This window comes from Amblyomma maculatum, chromosome 1 (assembly GCF_055883805.1).
Source record: "Amblyomma maculatum isolate TAMU_Amacu chromosome 1, ASM5588380v1, whole genome shotgun sequence".
Taxonomy (NCBI): domain Eukaryota; kingdom Metazoa; phylum Arthropoda; class Arachnida; order Ixodida; family Ixodidae; genus Amblyomma; species Amblyomma maculatum.
The window spans coordinates 265,020,010-265,037,171 of NC_139344.1; the positions used below are offsets into that span (position 1 = coordinate 265,020,010).

Consider the following 17,162-nt stretch of genomic DNA (forward strand, 5'->3'; position numbering starts at 1 on the left):
TTCTTCTTGATTTCCACTAGAATGTCAGTAACTTGAGTTATTTCTCTGACCCACTCTGCACGCTTTCTATCTCCTAATGTTACTCTTACCATTTTTCGTTCCATAGCCCTCTGCGTTATTCTCAACTTAAGTGCAACCCTTTTCGTTAGCCTCCATGTTCCAGCCCCAAAGGTTTCAGCACCATTACCACTAAGGGGCTATCGTGAACTGAACATTTCACATTCTAAGCTTTGTTCTGACTTTCCAAGTGGTTTATATAAATGCATTATAGCAATTTGGAATGCCCTTTTTGGCTCTACTTGTGCTGCTGTACCTTTGAAAAAAATTGTTTTATAATTTGCAGTTGACATGTTCTTACTTTCGAACAGAGCCAACAGCCATGTTGGTCAATGTGAAACAGTAATAATAGTAGTGGTAATAAGAAAAATTGCCTATGCTTTCCTTGGTGTCAGTGGTTGTTGGCTCCCTTCATATATATCTTATAATGAGCCTGTTATTTTCTCTATGTTTGTTTGCTGATGTTCTTACTTTTGCATTTCTTTGTGCTTTTGTAGTACTATGTCGCATGCTACTTATCCTTATGACTGTGTGCATTTTACAGCAGTGCCTGTTAAGTGCCCATTCCAGGGTTTCGTGCCTGTGTAGGGGTACAGTGAAATCTCGTTAATTTGACCTCCGTTTATTTGGAAAATTTGAACTAGAAGTACGGTCCTGACTGACGCCCATGTAAGTCTATGGCATTAGACGCTCGTTAATTCGGACAAGGGATCACGTCGGGATACTAGCTGCGAAGCGACCAATTGTCGAAATACACTTCCCCAAGCCTGAATTGCATGGGACAGTGGCAACAGAGTGCTATGGCAGACCTGATGATGACCGGAACTCCCCCATTGTCAAAATTCAACCCCACAGCATAGTTTCAGTTTCGGCACTATCTTGTCGCTGCTATCAGGCACGCGCACATCGGCCATTCATGCTGTTTTGGATACTGCTTTGCTCGTCACTGACATTTTGGCTTTATTTTAAAATGTCACACTATTCTAATGCAGTATTCACATAGAAGAAGCCATTAGGGATGAATGTGGATGATGTAGCTAATTGGAAGAACTTATTTGCATGGGTAGCAGAAAGGTGGGTGGGATCACATTGCTACCAAGTGAACTACCATCTAAAAGAAAAGGGTATTCGTGTGTTTCTGCTTGCATTCCCCAAAACACTACGTCTACAAATTTGCCAGGCACGCAAACGAAATGCTGCCAGCAGCTAAAAGAGAGTGGCTGCAAGGAGAGGGGAAGAGAGGAGGTGAAGGGCACTTCAGCCTGGAGAGGGTAAAGAGGAAGAAAGCAGCCAGGGAGAGAAGGAGAGACTAGGAAAAAGTGGCACACCAACGCAGTGCCTACATTGTGGTCTTAATCTGATGCCGTGTGTCTCTTTTGTATTTCGTTACATAGATGATAACACATTTAAGTAACCTGAATGTGTATATGCCTGTTAATTTCATTGCCCATCTGTGAATATTTGTTATCTCTCTTGCAGGTCACTTGACTACCCCACAACTGCATTACATTGTTCGCTGCAGGAATGATCCCGCTTATGGGGAGCCCACAGAAGAGGGTTACTTCAAAAAACTAACCAAGGCTTTTATGCAGATTAGAGCCAATGTGAGTTTGGAATGTCAGTAGGAGGTCAATGTTGATTTATTTTATTATATTTTGGATCTAAATGCATGAAGCAGTTTCAACAATTTGTGCTTTTTATGGCTACTGCTCTTTCTTTAGATGTTTATTGGGCACTTGCGATGCATACTTGTCACTTTTTATGTACTTTCCACTAAACTGTTGCTCGCGGCGATGTATGTTAATATGTTTGCCCTATATAATTATAATGGTTTTTACTCTTTGCCTTGTACTGCACGTTGTATTTAACGAATTGTTCCTATTGTACTTACTCCGTTATTTTGCCCCACTTACTCAATGCCCTTTTGGGCCCTGTAAGGCATTTTGAATGAATGAATGAATGAATGAATGAATGAATGAATGAATGAATGAATGAATGAATGAATGAATGAATGAATAAATAAATAAATAAATAAATAAATAAACAAACACAAACAAACAAACAAACAAATAAATAAATAAATAAATAAATAAATAAATAAATAAATAAATAAATAAATAAATAAAAGGTTTTACAAGGCCTTATAGAAAATTTTCCACAGTTGGCATGCTGTTAATATTAAGAACTCAGCTGAGAAAGCATTCTTAAAATTTTAGAAGTTTACTTTTGGTGAGGAGCCGCATTTTATCTGGTCTCTCGGTGCATCTCAAGAGCATGTTTTTCCTTCAGTGCAGTGCTAAGCTCCTCATGATTATGTCTGGGCCTGTTTGTTGTGAAAATTTTACAGCCAATAAACTGGCAGGTAATTGAACAAACATCTTATTTACACCGTGGCATTCGGATTTGGGATGCCAGTTGTCTTGATCTATCCAGAGTGACCTTGTTGTGTCTAGCAAGCACACAATTGATAGCTTGCTTTGTGTGGCAAATGAAAGAAGTCACATTCTAGCAGTTATTAGCAACATACTGTGGACTCTTTAATTCAAGGCACCAGGAGAATGCATTGCATTTATCAAGGGTTCTATTTACAGAGAGAAGGAGCAAAAAGACACATTATGAGCACTGTCCCACCATGGTGGCTCACTGGTTAGGGTACTTGACTACTGAATTCAAGGACGAAGTTTAATCCTGGCTTCGGCGGCCACTTTTGTCGGAGGCAGAAGCAAGCTACCTATGTATTGTGTGATGTCATTGCACGTTAAGGAACCACAGAGGGTTGGAATTTCTGGAGCCCTCCACTATAGCATTCCTCATAGCCTATGTAGCTTTGGGACGTTAAGCCTCATAAAACTAAGGATGTGTGAATATTTGATATTTCAGATATGGATCAAATATGTTTGTTATTCAGTTCATATTAGATTCAAGAAACTGATATTCAGAGTCTTCCAAATATTAAGTGGCTCCATGCGGTCTTAATGCCCACGCATATCTTCCTTGCGTGCATTGACATGCAGCTTCCAGTACACTTCAACTACGCGTTGGATATGCTCAATTTCACCGCACTGCATGCTTCACCGCAATTATTTACCATGGGCACTGTGCGGTAAAGCATTCTCAAAACATGACAGGGCCATTTTGTGAAGAGGGGCCCACTCTTACTACATCGGAGTGCGTAAAGGGTAGTGGAGGCCTTTATGATTTTGCAGCAGTTCTTCAATGTTTCTGACAGTATGTGCAAGGCGAAGCACTTCACAGCCTGCATACAGGATGTGACCCATTGGTGGCCCATGATGTAGTGAATGTGTCAAAAGTAGACTAATGATTAAAGGTAGCATATCTCAGATATGCTTACTATCAATGCGTGGTTTAAAGGAATCTTTTCTTTGACCTCTGCTCCTCTGAATAGTAGAAGTGACACTGATGCTTGCTGTAACAACAGCGAACATCAACACTTATAAGAACCCGTGAGCCATGCATCCCAGGTCTCCCCTTCGCTGCCCAACTCCTGTGAATGTGGACTCTCCTGTCTGTGTTTATACAAACGCGCGCCCTGCCACCTCAAGCCTGTGCACTTGCTTGTGTTTCAGAGTAAAACTTGTATTCATGGAATGCGTTTGTACTTTGAGTTTGCAAGGTTCCTTCACAGCGGGGCAGCTTGAAAAGAACTGCACTCATGTGTACAGATATCAGTTTTACTTTCATTAGCAGTTTTTCGCAGTGGGGTAGAGAATGCGTTCGTCCCCAGTTAAATTGCTACACTTCTGTAAATATATTAGATCTTCTGTATTTATTTATTTGTTCTTTTACCCACAGCGCCACATGTGGTATTACAGTGGGGGGGTACAGTCAAAATGCCAAAATGACAAAATGCCAACTACTCTTGCCTGATCTTTGGTAGAACTGGATTTGGCTACTAGCATCGTTTTATACAGAATGGTTTGTTTTTGGGCATACTTTGTTACTAGCCTTGTGTTGCACATTGTCTAGCTGTGCACATGTGTCAGATGAAGTGGAAATTTTTTTCTACTGTTGTGTAATGGGTTTCCATATGTCACTTCAGGGGTCTGCTGTGAGAAACTATGTTCCGTTCATTCGTCTTGATGGTGCAAATGGAGTCGGGGCTATGAAGATCAAGATGCTTGTTCCTCACTTGGCAAATCTCCTGAAGGTTGAACTATTCAACGATGGAACAGAGGGGCGATTAAACCATATGGTATTTTGCCTTTTTGTTTACTTGTGATATACATGGTTTTCCTGCCACTGTTTTAATATTGTTCTTCACTTACAGTGTGGAGCAGACTTTGTGAAGGTCTACCAGAAAGCTCCTGAAGGTGAGCTGTAGACCTACACTTTTGACTGTTATATAGATTGCTGTATAGATGTAGATTTTGACTTTTAATTGTTCATATAGCTGATTGCTTTTCTCTCGCACTGTTTTTTAGGAATCCCGCTTGATGTTGGAGTAAGGTGTGTGTCATTTGATGGCGATGCTGACAGGGTGATTTATTTTTACCATGATGAGAACTTCGTCTTCCATCTTCTAGATGGCGACAAAATTGCCACTTTGGTATGCCCCCACGCTCTGCTTTACATTTTTATTGTACATCAGTGGGAATATCTGAATCGTGGGCATTTTTCAGGTGGCCAGCTATCTGAAAGAGCTACTTGATGCAGCTATGCTTTCACTGAATGTGGTTATAGTTCAGACAGCATATGCCAATGGAAGCTCTACAAACTACATCACCAATGTGCTGGTAAGTCACTCTGCTTTGTTAGTCTTTTAGGGAAGCTTTTTACGTCAATTTTGCTGCTTTTGGTGGCGTCATCTATTGAATTTAACATGTCTTGCAATACTTGAAAGTGACAAATACAAGTTTTTTGAAGTTCGAGCTTAATCCAGAATAACTGACATTGCCCAGCACAAAACTGTTCACAGCAGTTACATTTTAATGCAGTCAGTCTAAATTTCTATAGTGTTCTATGGTATTACCAGTAGTAAATGAGACTTGTTGATTAGGAGGTGAGAGTTCACAAGGAATTCTGTTCACCATCTTGTGATGCTGTCATCCTCAGTTATACAAGGTTCATTGCCACTGACATTAGATCTTAGGAGTAGTACCCTCTCATGGCCAACCAGCATATTGCCAAAGCAATTTCTAAAGTTTCCCTTTCCAAACTACATATGCCTGTTCTCTTCATAGATGGCACTTGCCAGCATCTGACCTGCACGCCGACTCGATTTTGTTCTTCTTTAATTGCCTATTTTGGGAAACCATCACGGGCTCTGTGCTATGAGCAACAAGGGAAATCCAATGATAATTGGAACACAATGGCAAAATGGGAGGCGTTTAGCTCAGTACTGGCATAATCAAATTTTGCTTTAGGACATAAAGGCTGTCCTTTAGAACTGTTACCAACCTCGCTTGTGCTTTTTCTCTAGGAGCTAATATGTATGCATTTTTGTATTGGAATTTCAGTTCTCTGGTTGTTGCTTCGTTTATTGCTGATAGCTCGGGGCCTCTGTGGGTCAAGAGTTTGATGCTGGCACATAAGATGTGCACGGTCAGAAGCAAAAGTGGTATATTTCACATTGCAGGTGACAGAGTGAAGTGAAATTGCATTGCACTGCCATCTATAGCAAGTCTGGGTTCGTGACAGCTGATGGGGGGGCCTTTTTTTTATCTTCACACATGTCGGTTAGCTCATTTCATTGCATTGCCCTGCCCCCCCTAGTATGCCCTAGTATGCCGAGCGCAGCTGCAGCAGTAGTCCTCCTGTGGCTCTCTTTACAATTTGTGCACTTGTGCTCAAAATATAACCTGGCATGCATGTGGCATGATACAACCAATTATTGCATGATGCTGCTGCGTATGCTGGCTGTCATGTCATATTTTGAGTGCGCAATGAAAAATGACACAGAATGAAAGTAGAGTCACTACTGCTGCGCGGCTGCTCAGCATTTTGACGAGATGGTGCACGTTCTGTTGAAATGAACTAAGCGACATGCCTGCGAATAAGAAAGGCCCCTATCGGCTGCCCCAAACCCGGATGTCACCGGTAGATGGCAATGCAATGCAGTCTTGCTTCGTTCCACCGTCCGCCGCATGGATATGCTGCTTTTGCCTCTTGCAGTACTTTATTCTTAAAGGGGGTGGTAATTCACATGGGTCCTGTAATAGTTAGAAAGGGATGAAGTGTCTACCTTATTTGCACATGACTGACTAACATTGCATTGCTATCATATATTTGTATGTGTTTGCTGGAATATAGTAATGAGCTGCTCTGTCTGAGGGGTAATTCAGGATGAGGGAGTTAAGTTGTCTGCCTACCAGACCAGTATGGCAGTCAACACGGTCACAGTCAATGCAGTAATAGCGTGGAAGTCTCTTAAGCCATATGTTTGTTTGCTTTTATGATACATAGTTATAGTTTATGGTTTTGAGTGAGCAGTGGCTGCTGGTTCTTTCTCCTGCCATGGCCAGTCTCGAGCGGCGGCGATGGCAGCACGCTCTTTATGTCTTGCGCACAGGGGGTGTTTCCTGTCTGCCGCTGCTGTGAAATCGTAGCGCTGTGACCCTACTCATCTTCCGCAATAGAAAAGGTCGCTCGTGTGCGAAGCATGTAGGCACGTTTGCTCGGAGATGGCACCTTTGGTGCGCAACAAACTGGAAAAAAAATTGAGGTTGGCCAAGCCTACAAATGCTTTATGCATTCACTCAGTTGTGATATTCGCATTCTTCATTCTCGCCAACGTAGCGTTGTAAACTTGAGGAGTGCTCAGAGGGCTGATGGGAATTGTTGCCACTGTTTACTAGGGTTCTTAAGAGATCATGGGTGTGCTGGCTGTGAGGCATATCCTTACAGCCTCTGGCTGTGGTTGTTTATCAGAACTTTGCTGAAGAGCCAAAAGCAGATAAAAAAACCCACGTAAAGAACAGCTAAATGACTTGGAACAAATTTCTCAATTAATAGGGAATTGGTGAAAGGAAATGCCAGAGTCTTTCCAGACTGGGACTTACAGATGGTGGCACCGCATTAAACCATTTCACACTAGTCACACAGACGGCAAAAGGGTTCGGACACCGGGCAGGTCACTTATTCCAGCTGCAGAGGTATCACTTGCGCAGGTGTGTGCGTGTCATTGACGGATGCATATATTGCAGCAATGAAAATAAAGTTGAAATGTGCGACAGACTATGTACGTCCGTGTCCAGACCGAAGGAAATGCCGAAAGTACACTGCGGCCGAGAAGGTTAACCGCTGTCACGAAGTCAGCTTCTTTGTTACGAACTAGCCACATGGTTTAACAATGTAGGTGGTTGGGAAAGACATGTGCAGGGAAGCTTCCTGGCATTCTGTGTTGGAGGATGGTAATGAACGCTGTCTATTACTCTGAAGCAATGCGCACACCTCAAACGAAGGTGGGTAACAGTGAATGCGCTGGTCCAAGTTCACAAAATGTGGGATAAGAGTAGATTCTTTCATCTCTCGCTAACAGAACTTGCAGCAAGTCAACAGCCAGCCTGACGTGCCAACAGGCACGTGAAGCTGCCCAAAAATGTGGCACACGTGTGGAAGACAGAGAAGTATCCAAAAACGAAAAAATGCCTTCACTCTGGCACCCTTTGAAATAGTGCATGCAGGCTAATCAGGTACTCCTCCCTGCTTGATCACTAATTGTATTTGGCTGGCAGAATTCATTAAATCGCAGCGAACAAGATACGAAAAAAACAGCATGCAACACACTCACTCCATTTCCAATAGCGAACAGACCTGAGAGACCAAAAGTGCTCATGTGATAAGTTGCACTTCTACAGCCTTGTCATTACAATTTCAATGAACATGCTTTAGTATCATGTCATGCAGGAAACAAGGTTGCCGCAGGAAAAAAAAAAAAAGCTTTTGTACAACATAACAAACTCCTTGTCATCCTTACAATAGTATGCTGCTACTTGGATGTGTTTGAGGCGCACACTACATTATTTCTTGCAGTATTCATCGCTAATAGAATAATGCAGGGGAAGTTTTTACAGTCCGCACATACAATGTGGAATGAATGGAAGTGAAGGGACGCACATGTTAAGTTTACATTCCTCGATTTTTGCGTTATTTCGTTGTCGCTTTCAGCGTCTCTTTAAATCGGCATGAGCCTGTTTTAGCATTCACTTAGTATGTGCTAAGAGGGATAAGCATATTATGTAAAGTAAAGCTTCTCCATTTACGGCTGCAGTACGTAATATATACTCGGTCTAGTTATGCAAAACTGAAGGACGATTTCTGCTTTTTGTATTTAGTAACAGCCAGCTCTGTGAAGAAAATATAATATCTCGTTTGAAATTCACAAAGTACATGAATGCTCCGCTTTTTTTCGACACCTTGAACCTCACGAATGAGTGCTTGAAGGCGCAAAACCAAGCGCTCACCAGCTGCCGTCACAAAAGTGAGCGGCCAGCATTGGGTAGGTACGCCACGCCCCTCGTGGCAGCAGGGAGCACATCTCACTTAGAAGAGCTCCCATTATATCTGCAGCGAGTGCGTAGGCTGTATGAAAGTGCGCACCTCCGCTGCAAGAGTCCGGCCGTGCTCCGGCATGGGCAAATCTTTACTGCATAAACATGCAGAGTTATCCAAAAGTAAATTATGGTATGAAGCAAATGCAGGTGCAATTACAGTCTCCAACATTAGCTAAACTTTGGTATATTTTGGTGCCCTACTGCGGTGGTGCAGTGGGTTTTAGTGTGCTGTCTGTTTGTCATTTTAGGGCAGAACGTATAGAGTTGAATGCCAAACGTCACTGGTATGCTGACAGCTGCACATAAGGGCCATTCATCTAGGCCAAGTAGAAATTTTTTTTTTCAAGTATATTTGCGGTGCTGGTAGCATTGACTGACACAGTGCTGAATCTGGAAAAGCTGGTCACATCACATCGGGGGGTTCAGGCAGCTTTCTGGGTAGATGTAGTTTGATTGTTACTCAGTTTCAGTGCATTTTTTTCTGAATGTGCATTATTGACGTAGCTAACTTAAGTCAATCAGTACTGTGTATGAAGCAGTTTCTAGTGCAAATTTGAAGTACCCTTCCTTTCAGTCTTGCAACTTTTGCTCTGCAATTTTTTGCAGAAGTTACCTGTGAAGTGTGTGCCTACAGGCGTCAAGCATCTACACAGGGAGGCCCAGAAAGCAGATATTGGCATCTACTTTGAAGCCAATGGCCATGGCACTGTATGCAAGCATTCTTTTTAAATATTTTTCTTCCAGTTTTTGTTGTAAGCTTGTATGTTCTTGACATCATGGTATATTTGCTTTCTCTGAACAGGTACTTTTTAGTGAGAAGGCACAACAGGCTATTCACGACTTGGCCAATGACAGCAAGTAAGACTCGTTGCCATTTGATCCAATTTTATATTTGTATGGTTTTGGATCATCATTATGCCTCGATTTGCAATCAATTTCAGCCAATATGCTGAGAGACAGCAGGCTGCTAAGAAGCTTATGTGCACAATGGACCTCATAAATCAGGTGAGCTCCTTTAATAGCTTTATTATTATCAACATTCTTCTGTAGCAGGGTTGTTGTTAGGCATATAGTATTAAATTGAGGTAGAACTCAAACTAAACGTAGTGGAAAGTAGTCACAGCAATTCATCTTAGCACCATATTTGTAGCCAAATAGAAGAGCGTTGAAGGCGCAAAAGTTTGACAATTTTTGCTTGGTTATCAAGCCACAGGAGCATTGAAAATGAATAAATAAATCATTAAATATTCAATGCACGTGCTCACAGCTTGTTTAGAAAGAATCAGCATTCTTGCTAAGCTAATTTTAACGTGACCTAGCTAACAGCTTAGAGGGAACGTAAAGCATCAAAGCTGTTTTCTTGGATCAGTAGATCAAAATTGAGTTATAGAATTGCCAGTAAGAAAGCCCAGCTTCATTTTGCCACGCATCTCTGTTTTTGTTATGTTCACACAAGAGGACAAGCAGTCAGGGGACAAAATTGGCAGTAGCAAACTTTTCAGTATGCGCTTCTCCAGGTTGGGAAAATGGCATTCACCGCTGTTATGTCCTTGTATGATGCTGCTGCGTGCCACAAGCTCAAACACGTTCTATCAAGTGCACCGCTGTCGTTAAGTCATGTTGCCTTTCACTCTTCATAAACATAAATTGACAAAAGGCAGTGGGGAGAGCTTGACATACCTGTGATGGGACAAATGAGGGCTGCATCACGATATGAAAACTTCCGTTAAATGCACACCATCTCTGCTAATGGGGACAATGTGTGCGCATAATCTACCACAACACCAAATCTTGGAAATAATCTTCATTTACTTACCATTACTTTTATGTCCGATTACTAAAAATGGGCTAGTAAATGCGCCAAAAGAAACTTTCAAAGTAGCCAGGGAGCCAAACTGAAATTTTCATTGCCGGAAAGGATCGTAAAGTAGCCACCATCGGCAACTGTGGTAAGTAGAAAGCTTGTGAGAATATTTGCAGCATTCACTTTTTATTTCCTAAAATATAACCCACTTTCCCCTGTAATACCTTAAGCCCTGAGCATGCAATAAAGAAAAAAATGGCCAGGTGTAATTGTTTAGTTACCGCTAAACATTAAGCTGGGTGACGTAAAAATCAGCACCTTTTCTTGCCTTTAATGATGCTTCGTCATGTGCTCATTTGTTAGAGCCAACATATTTTATCAGTTCTAAAAGACCTTCCATCTTTAAATTGTGTTGACACCATTGTATATGGTTCAGCATTGTAGTTGTCAAGTGCAGTGAATCTCCGCTGTGAGAATGTGGAAGAGTTCCTCAAAAAAAAAAAAAAAAGTATGAAGAAAGGTTATTGTTTTTTGGTTATATAGAGTTCTCACTATTGGAGAAAGAGTGTGATCAGTGACTTAGCATGTTTTGTAATTTTTAATGGAGCATCATAGATGCATTGGAATGCCATATTAGCTTCCAGGCTGTGTTCTTTCTGTATGCTTACATGATATTGTCACGTAGTTGTGACGAGGGCGACGACACAAATGAAGGGTCGATGATTGCACTAAAGAAACTCTTTATTTGGGCTGACTTGCGCCCGCAAAAGAACTAAGCAACTCGGCGGCGGCGATAGAAACAAACGTGCTCGTCGATCGTCGAACAAAGAATGCCCGTCACACTCGGCAACGCTCAATTTAAAGGCTGCACAGAAGAATCTAGATAACGTCGCAAACAGCTACCAGCACGGGCTGGAACATTGTGGAAAGACAAGCGAGTGGCCGGAACCTTCGAGACAGATCTCGGTGCGTCTTGCGCTACAACAAAACTGATAAAGGTGTGACTCGCGACATCGGGCAGTAACAAACAAAGATTACAGAACTGATACGCGGTCCAGAATCAGAGTGATAAGCCTGTATGCCGGCGGCTGTTAAAAAAACAACAAATACTGTTTTGCAGGTTTCGCGGCATTACTCCCCCCTTAAAAAAAAAACATCGCCTCGATGTTCCAAAACAAAGAAACTTAAACATAAACACTGCAAAGTTTAAACACCACAGATTCTTCAACGCGCGTAATATGGCTTCAGTCGTACAACATGTACAATTTCTGGGCGTGCGCGTCGCCGTTGTGATGCTGACGTTCCGTCGGGAATGACTTCATAGTCCAGTGGTCCGACGCGGCGAAGGATTTTGTATGGCCCAAAATATCGACGCAACAACTTTTCACTTAATCCGCGACGGCGAATTGGTGTCCAAACCCATACTTGGTCTCCTGGATTGTACTCTGCATGGCGTCGTCGTAAATTGTATCGTCGGCTGTCGGTGCGCTGTTGGTCTTTAATACGCAGCCGTGCGAGTCGTCGGGCTTCCTCTGCACGCTGCAGGTAGGCGGCGACGTCAAGGTTGTCTTCGCTGGTTACGTGCGGCAGCATTGCGTCGAGCGTCGTCGTGGGCTCCCTGCCGTACACAAGCTTAAACGGGGTCGCTCTGGTCGTCTCCTGGACTGCCGTGTTATACGCGAAGATCACGTACGGCAAGATGGTGTCCCAGGTCTTGTGTTCAGCGTCGACGTACATAGCGATCATGTCCGCGATCGTTTTGTTCAGGCGCTCCGTGAGGCCATTGGTCTGGGGATGGTACGCAGTTGTTCGTCGATGGCTTGTGTGACTGTATTCCAGGATGGCTTGCGTCAACTCTGCCGTAAACGCCGTTCCCCTGTCCGTGATGAGCACTTCTGGGGCGCCGTGTCGCAAGAGAATTTGTTCGACAAAAAATTTGGCGACTTCTGCCGCGGTACCATTTGGTAGTGCTCTTGCTTCGGCGTAACGGGTAAGGTAGTCAGTGGCCACTATGATCCACTTGTTACCCATAGACGAAGATGGAAAGGGGCCGAGGAGATCCATCCCAATTTGTTGAAAGGGCAGGATTGGGGGCGGAATCGGGTTTAGTAGTCCTGCTGGTCTGTTCGGCGGCGTCTTGCGTCGTTGGCACTCACGACACGTCTTCACGTAGTGGGCAACTTCGGCAGGCAGTCGCGGCCAGTAATACTTCTCCTGGATTCGACGCAACGTGCGCGCAAATCCGAGGTGGCCTGCTGTTGGCTCATCGTGAAACGCCTGCAGAATTTCTTGCCGAAGGGTTTTAGGCACTACGAGAAGCTGCGCGGTCTTGTTAGGTGCGAAGTTCTTCTTCACGAGGAGGCCATTGCTTAACGTGAAGGATGATAAATGTCGTCTGAACACACCAGGAGGGGAAGCGGTCTTTCCTTCCAAGTAATCGGCTAGCGCTTTCAGCTCAGGGTCTGATCGCTGTTGTTCTGCGAAACTGCTGGCGCTTACCGGTCCTAAAAAGGCGTCGTCGTCATCGTCCTTCGGAGGAGCATCGACCGGAGCGCGGGATAAGCAGTCTGCGTCTGAATGCTTCCGGCCCGACTTATAGATTACAGTCATGTCAAATTCTTGAAGTCGTAGGCTCCATCTGGCAAGGCGGCCGGAAGGATCTTTCAAATTAGCCAGCCAGCAGAGCGCGTGATGGTCGCTTACCACCTTGAATGGTCGGCCGTATAGGTATGGACGAAACTTAGAAGTGGCCCAGATGATTGCAAGGCACTCCTTCTCGGTCGTCGAGTAATTGACTTCGGCTTTTGTGAGTGACCTGCTAGCGTAGGCGATTACTTTCTCCTGTCCGGCACTCTTCTGGACGAGAACGGCTCCTAGGCCCACACTGCTCGCGTCGGTGTGAATTTCGGTCTCGGCGTTTTCATCAAAGTGGCCAAGTACAGGAGGGCATTGCAGGCGGCGCTTGAGTTCGTCGAAGGCTTCTCCTTGCGGCGCTTCCCATTTAAAAGGTACGTCAGCCTTTGTAAGCTGCGTCAACGGTTCGGCGATCCGCGAAAAGTTTCTGACAAATCGTCGATAATAAGCGCACAGCCCAAGGAATCGGCGCACAGCTTTCTTGTCGGCAGGCGGTGGGAATTGTCCGATTGCAGCTGTTTTCTCCGGGTCTGGGCGAATACCGTCCTTGCTAACGATGTGACCTAGGAACCGGAGTTCTTCGTAGGCGAAGTGACACTTCTCTGCTTTTAGCGTTAGTCCCGATGACTTGATGGCTTCCAGCACTGTCTGTAGTCGTTTTAGGTGGTCTTCAAAGTTTGACGAGAAGACAACAACGTCGTCCAAATACACCAAACAAATTTGCCACTTCAACCCTGCCAGGACTGTGTCCATTACTCGTTGAAACGTGGCTGGTGCGGAGCAGAGGCCAAATGGCATCACCTTGAACTCATAAAGGCCGTCCGGTGTGATGAATGCGGTCTTCTCGCGATCTCTTTCGTCGACCTCAATTTGCCAATATCCGCTCTTCAGGTCCATCGATGAGAAGTACCTTGCATTGCAGAGTCGGTCGAGAGTGTCGTCGATGCGGGGAAGCGGGTAGACATCCTTCTTCGTTATGCTATTCAAGCGGCGGTAATCAACGCAGAAGCGAAGTGTGCTGTCTTTCTTCTTGACCAAAACGACTGGTGCCGCCCAGGGGCTGTTCGATGGCTGGATTACGTCATCACGCAGCATTTCCTCAACTTGATCGCGAATGGCCTGCCGTTCTCGCGGCAATACACGATAAGGGCTTTGGCGCAGAGGTCGATCGTGTTCGTCCGTTATAATGCGGTGCTTGGCCAGTGGTGTTTGTCGTACCTTCGATGATGACGAGAAGCACTCCCTGTAGTTTCGAAGAAGACTGCGAATCTGGGTTTTCCTGCTGTGGGTCAATACTGGGTTGATGTCAAATGTGGGCTGACGGAATTGGTCCGGTGCGTCTTCCAGTGGTTGGTCGTGGAGGGCGAATACGTCTTTGAGGTCCGCTAATTCGTCGAGAAAAGCGATGGTCGTGCCCTTGTTTAGATGCCGGTATTCTTCAGTGAAGTTTGTTACCAGCACCTGAGCTTGTCCTCTCCGGAATTTCGCGATGCCTCTTGCGATGCCGATACCCCGTTCCAAGAGCAATTGGATATTTCCTTCGACGATGCCTTCAGCGGTTTCAATGTCTGTGCTACCTACGCTGACGGCGACGCTTGATCGGGGCGGCACGGTCAAATCTCCGTCGAGGACGTTTAGAGCGACGTGTTGCGTCGAAGTCGTCGTAGCAGGTATGGCATTGTCTGCAGAGAGCTTGATGAGCTTGGATCGGAGGTCGATGATAGCCCTGTTTTCATTTAGGAAGTCCATGCCTAAAATCACGTCGCGGGAGCACTGCTGCAAGACCACAAAGCTGGTGGGGTAAGTACGCCCATTTACGGTTATTCTTGCAGTACACCGTCCCGATGGAGTAATCAGGTTGCCACCTGCGGTGCGAATCAGCGGGCCATCCCAAGCGGTGGTAACTTTTCTTAGCTGAGAGGCTAACGGTCCACTAATGACTGAATAGTCAGCTCCGGTGTCTACTAGGGCAGTGACTCTGCGACCGTCGACATCAACTTCAAGGTCACTTGTTCGCGTCCTCGCATTGCACGTGGGCCTTAATGTCCGATCTCGGCTCCGTCGTTTCTTCAGGTCATGGCCGGGGCATACCGTTGTTACTACGCTGGGCGGCGGTGTCTGCTTGCACTCTGGTCGTGTTGTCGGCGATGTCGTCGTGTGGAGCGGCGATGAAACGGTTGCGTCGTCGTTAGTGGTCGTCGGCGGCGGAGGATCTTCTTCTTTTCGCCGTTGAGCAACCTTACCTCCAAAGGTTGCTGCCTTTAGTTTCCCCTACGGGGGCTTGGGGACCTTCCGCGCACACTACCATCATAGTTACGTCCTGGCGACGCAAAGCGGGCCCTGTACGGCGATGGAGACCTGAATCGACGGCTTGGTGGCGCAATCTCACCGCTACGCAGATAGTTGTCGATTTCTTGCGGTCGTTCACCTGGGCGTGGTCGTGGAGCGTCGACTGCAAATCCGCGGAGACCGATTCGTCGGTACGGGCAGTGCCGCAGAATGTGGCCGGCCTCACCGCAGTGGAAGCATAATGGGCGGTTGTTCGCTGTCCTCCATGCGTCGCACTTCCTGGGGCTTGTTGGTCGTTGGTAGGCTTGGCGGGCGGGAGCCAAGGGACGGTTTTCAGGAACAGGCCGGTAGCGGCGAGGGCTCGGAAAGTCATCACGTCGGGGCGGAGGGCGACGTAATGCACCAGCGTAGTTCATCACTGCTGCCTCTTGTGCTGGAAAAGTCGCAGCCGTCGCTTCAGGAACGCCCAGCGCCTGCTGGACTTCTTCACGGACGACGTCCGCGAGTGTCGCCACCTGGGGTTGTTGCGAAGATGGCATCAGTCGGCGGAGCTCCTCTCGCACGATCTCCCGCACGAGGTCCCGAAGGTTCTCTCCGCTTGTAGATGCGCTGGGGTAGTGGATTGAGCAGTCCGGCTGAAGTGGTCGCTCGTAGTGGCGCGTTCGGGTGGCCAACGTCTTCTCAATAGTAGACGCCTCCGTTTCAAATTCCGCCACAGTTCTTGGCGGATTTCGCACAAGACCCGCAAAGAGCGATTCTTTAACGCCTCGCAATAGAAGTTTGACTTGCTCACCTTCGGTCATATTAGGGTCGGCGCGGCGAAAGAGGCGCTTCATCTCCTCAACATACGCCAAGACAGGCTCGTTAGGGAGTTGAAGTCTTGACTGAAGGAGGGCCTGGGCTCTTTCCTTTCGGACGGCGCTTGAAAAAGCAGTCAGAAACGCTTCCTTGAAAATCTCCCAATCCTTCATAGCTGCCTCATGATTTTCGAACCAAACTCGGGCATGTCCTTGAAGAACAAAGTAGACTTGCCTGAGTTTCGCGGCGTCATTCCAACCATTGAATTCTGCAACTCGGTCGAAAAGGTCCATCCAGTCTTCTGCATCTTCGTCCGGTCGTCCATGGAAGCAGGGGGGCTCACGGGGTTGAACGAAAACAACCGGTGCTGTAGGCTGGGCCATTGTCAGCGTCGATGTCTTCCGAAATCGAATGGGGTCAGGTAGCAGACCGTGCTCTGGCTGTAGGCCTTGAAGTCGGCGGCTGGCTCGGTGACCTGTAGGCTGGTCTTCCAGGGCGACAGGAACACGGCTTGGGTCTTCGCTTGAAGGATAAAAGGCAGCACCTCCACCAGATGTCACGTAGTTGTGACGAGGGCGACGACACAAATGAAGGGTCGATGATTGCACTAAAGAAACTCTTTATTTGGGCTGACTTGCGCCCGCAAAAGAACTAAGCAACTCGGCGGCGGCGATAGAAACAAACGTGCTCGTCGATCGTCGAACAAAGAATGCCCGTCACACTCGGCAACGCTCAATTTAAAGGCTGCACAGAAGAATCTAGATAACGTCGCAAACAGCTACCAGCACGGCTGGAACATTGTGGAAAGACAAGCGAGTGGCCGGAACCTTCGAGACAGATCTCGGTGCGTCTTGCGCTACAACAAAACTGATAAAGGTGTGACTCGCGACATCGAGCAGTAACAAACAAAGATTACAGAACTGATACGCGGTCCAGAATCAGAGTGATAAGCCTGTATGCCGGCGGCTGTTAAAAAAACAACAAATACTGTTTTGCAGGTTTCGCGGCAATATGAGGTTGTTAGCTTTTGGTTATCATTTGAAGCACATTGAAGTTGGTGCTTGATT

At 45.9% G+C, this 17,162-nt stretch overlaps 1 protein-coding gene across 1 annotated transcript in view; it reads left to right on the plus strand.

Moving 5' to 3' along the window:
* nst (phosphoglucomutase 3-like protein nst) overlaps positions 1–17,162 on the plus strand; it is a 47,246-nt gene that overhangs the window by 13,869 nt on the left and 16,215 nt on the right. Inside the window, exons 5-12 of the mRNA XM_084591113.1 lie at positions 1,537–1,661; positions 4,118–4,270; positions 4,346–4,388; positions 4,500–4,624; positions 4,698–4,811; positions 9,177–9,278; positions 9,373–9,428; positions 9,512–9,575. Of these exons, the coding sequence (XP_084447239.1) occupies positions 1,537–1,661; positions 4,118–4,270; positions 4,346–4,388; positions 4,500–4,624; positions 4,698–4,811; positions 9,177–9,278; positions 9,373–9,428; positions 9,512–9,575 (782 nt within the window). The remainder of the gene's footprint in view (positions 1–1,536; positions 1,662–4,117; positions 4,271–4,345; positions 4,389–4,499; positions 4,625–4,697; positions 4,812–9,176; positions 9,279–9,372; positions 9,429–9,511; positions 9,576–17,162) is intronic.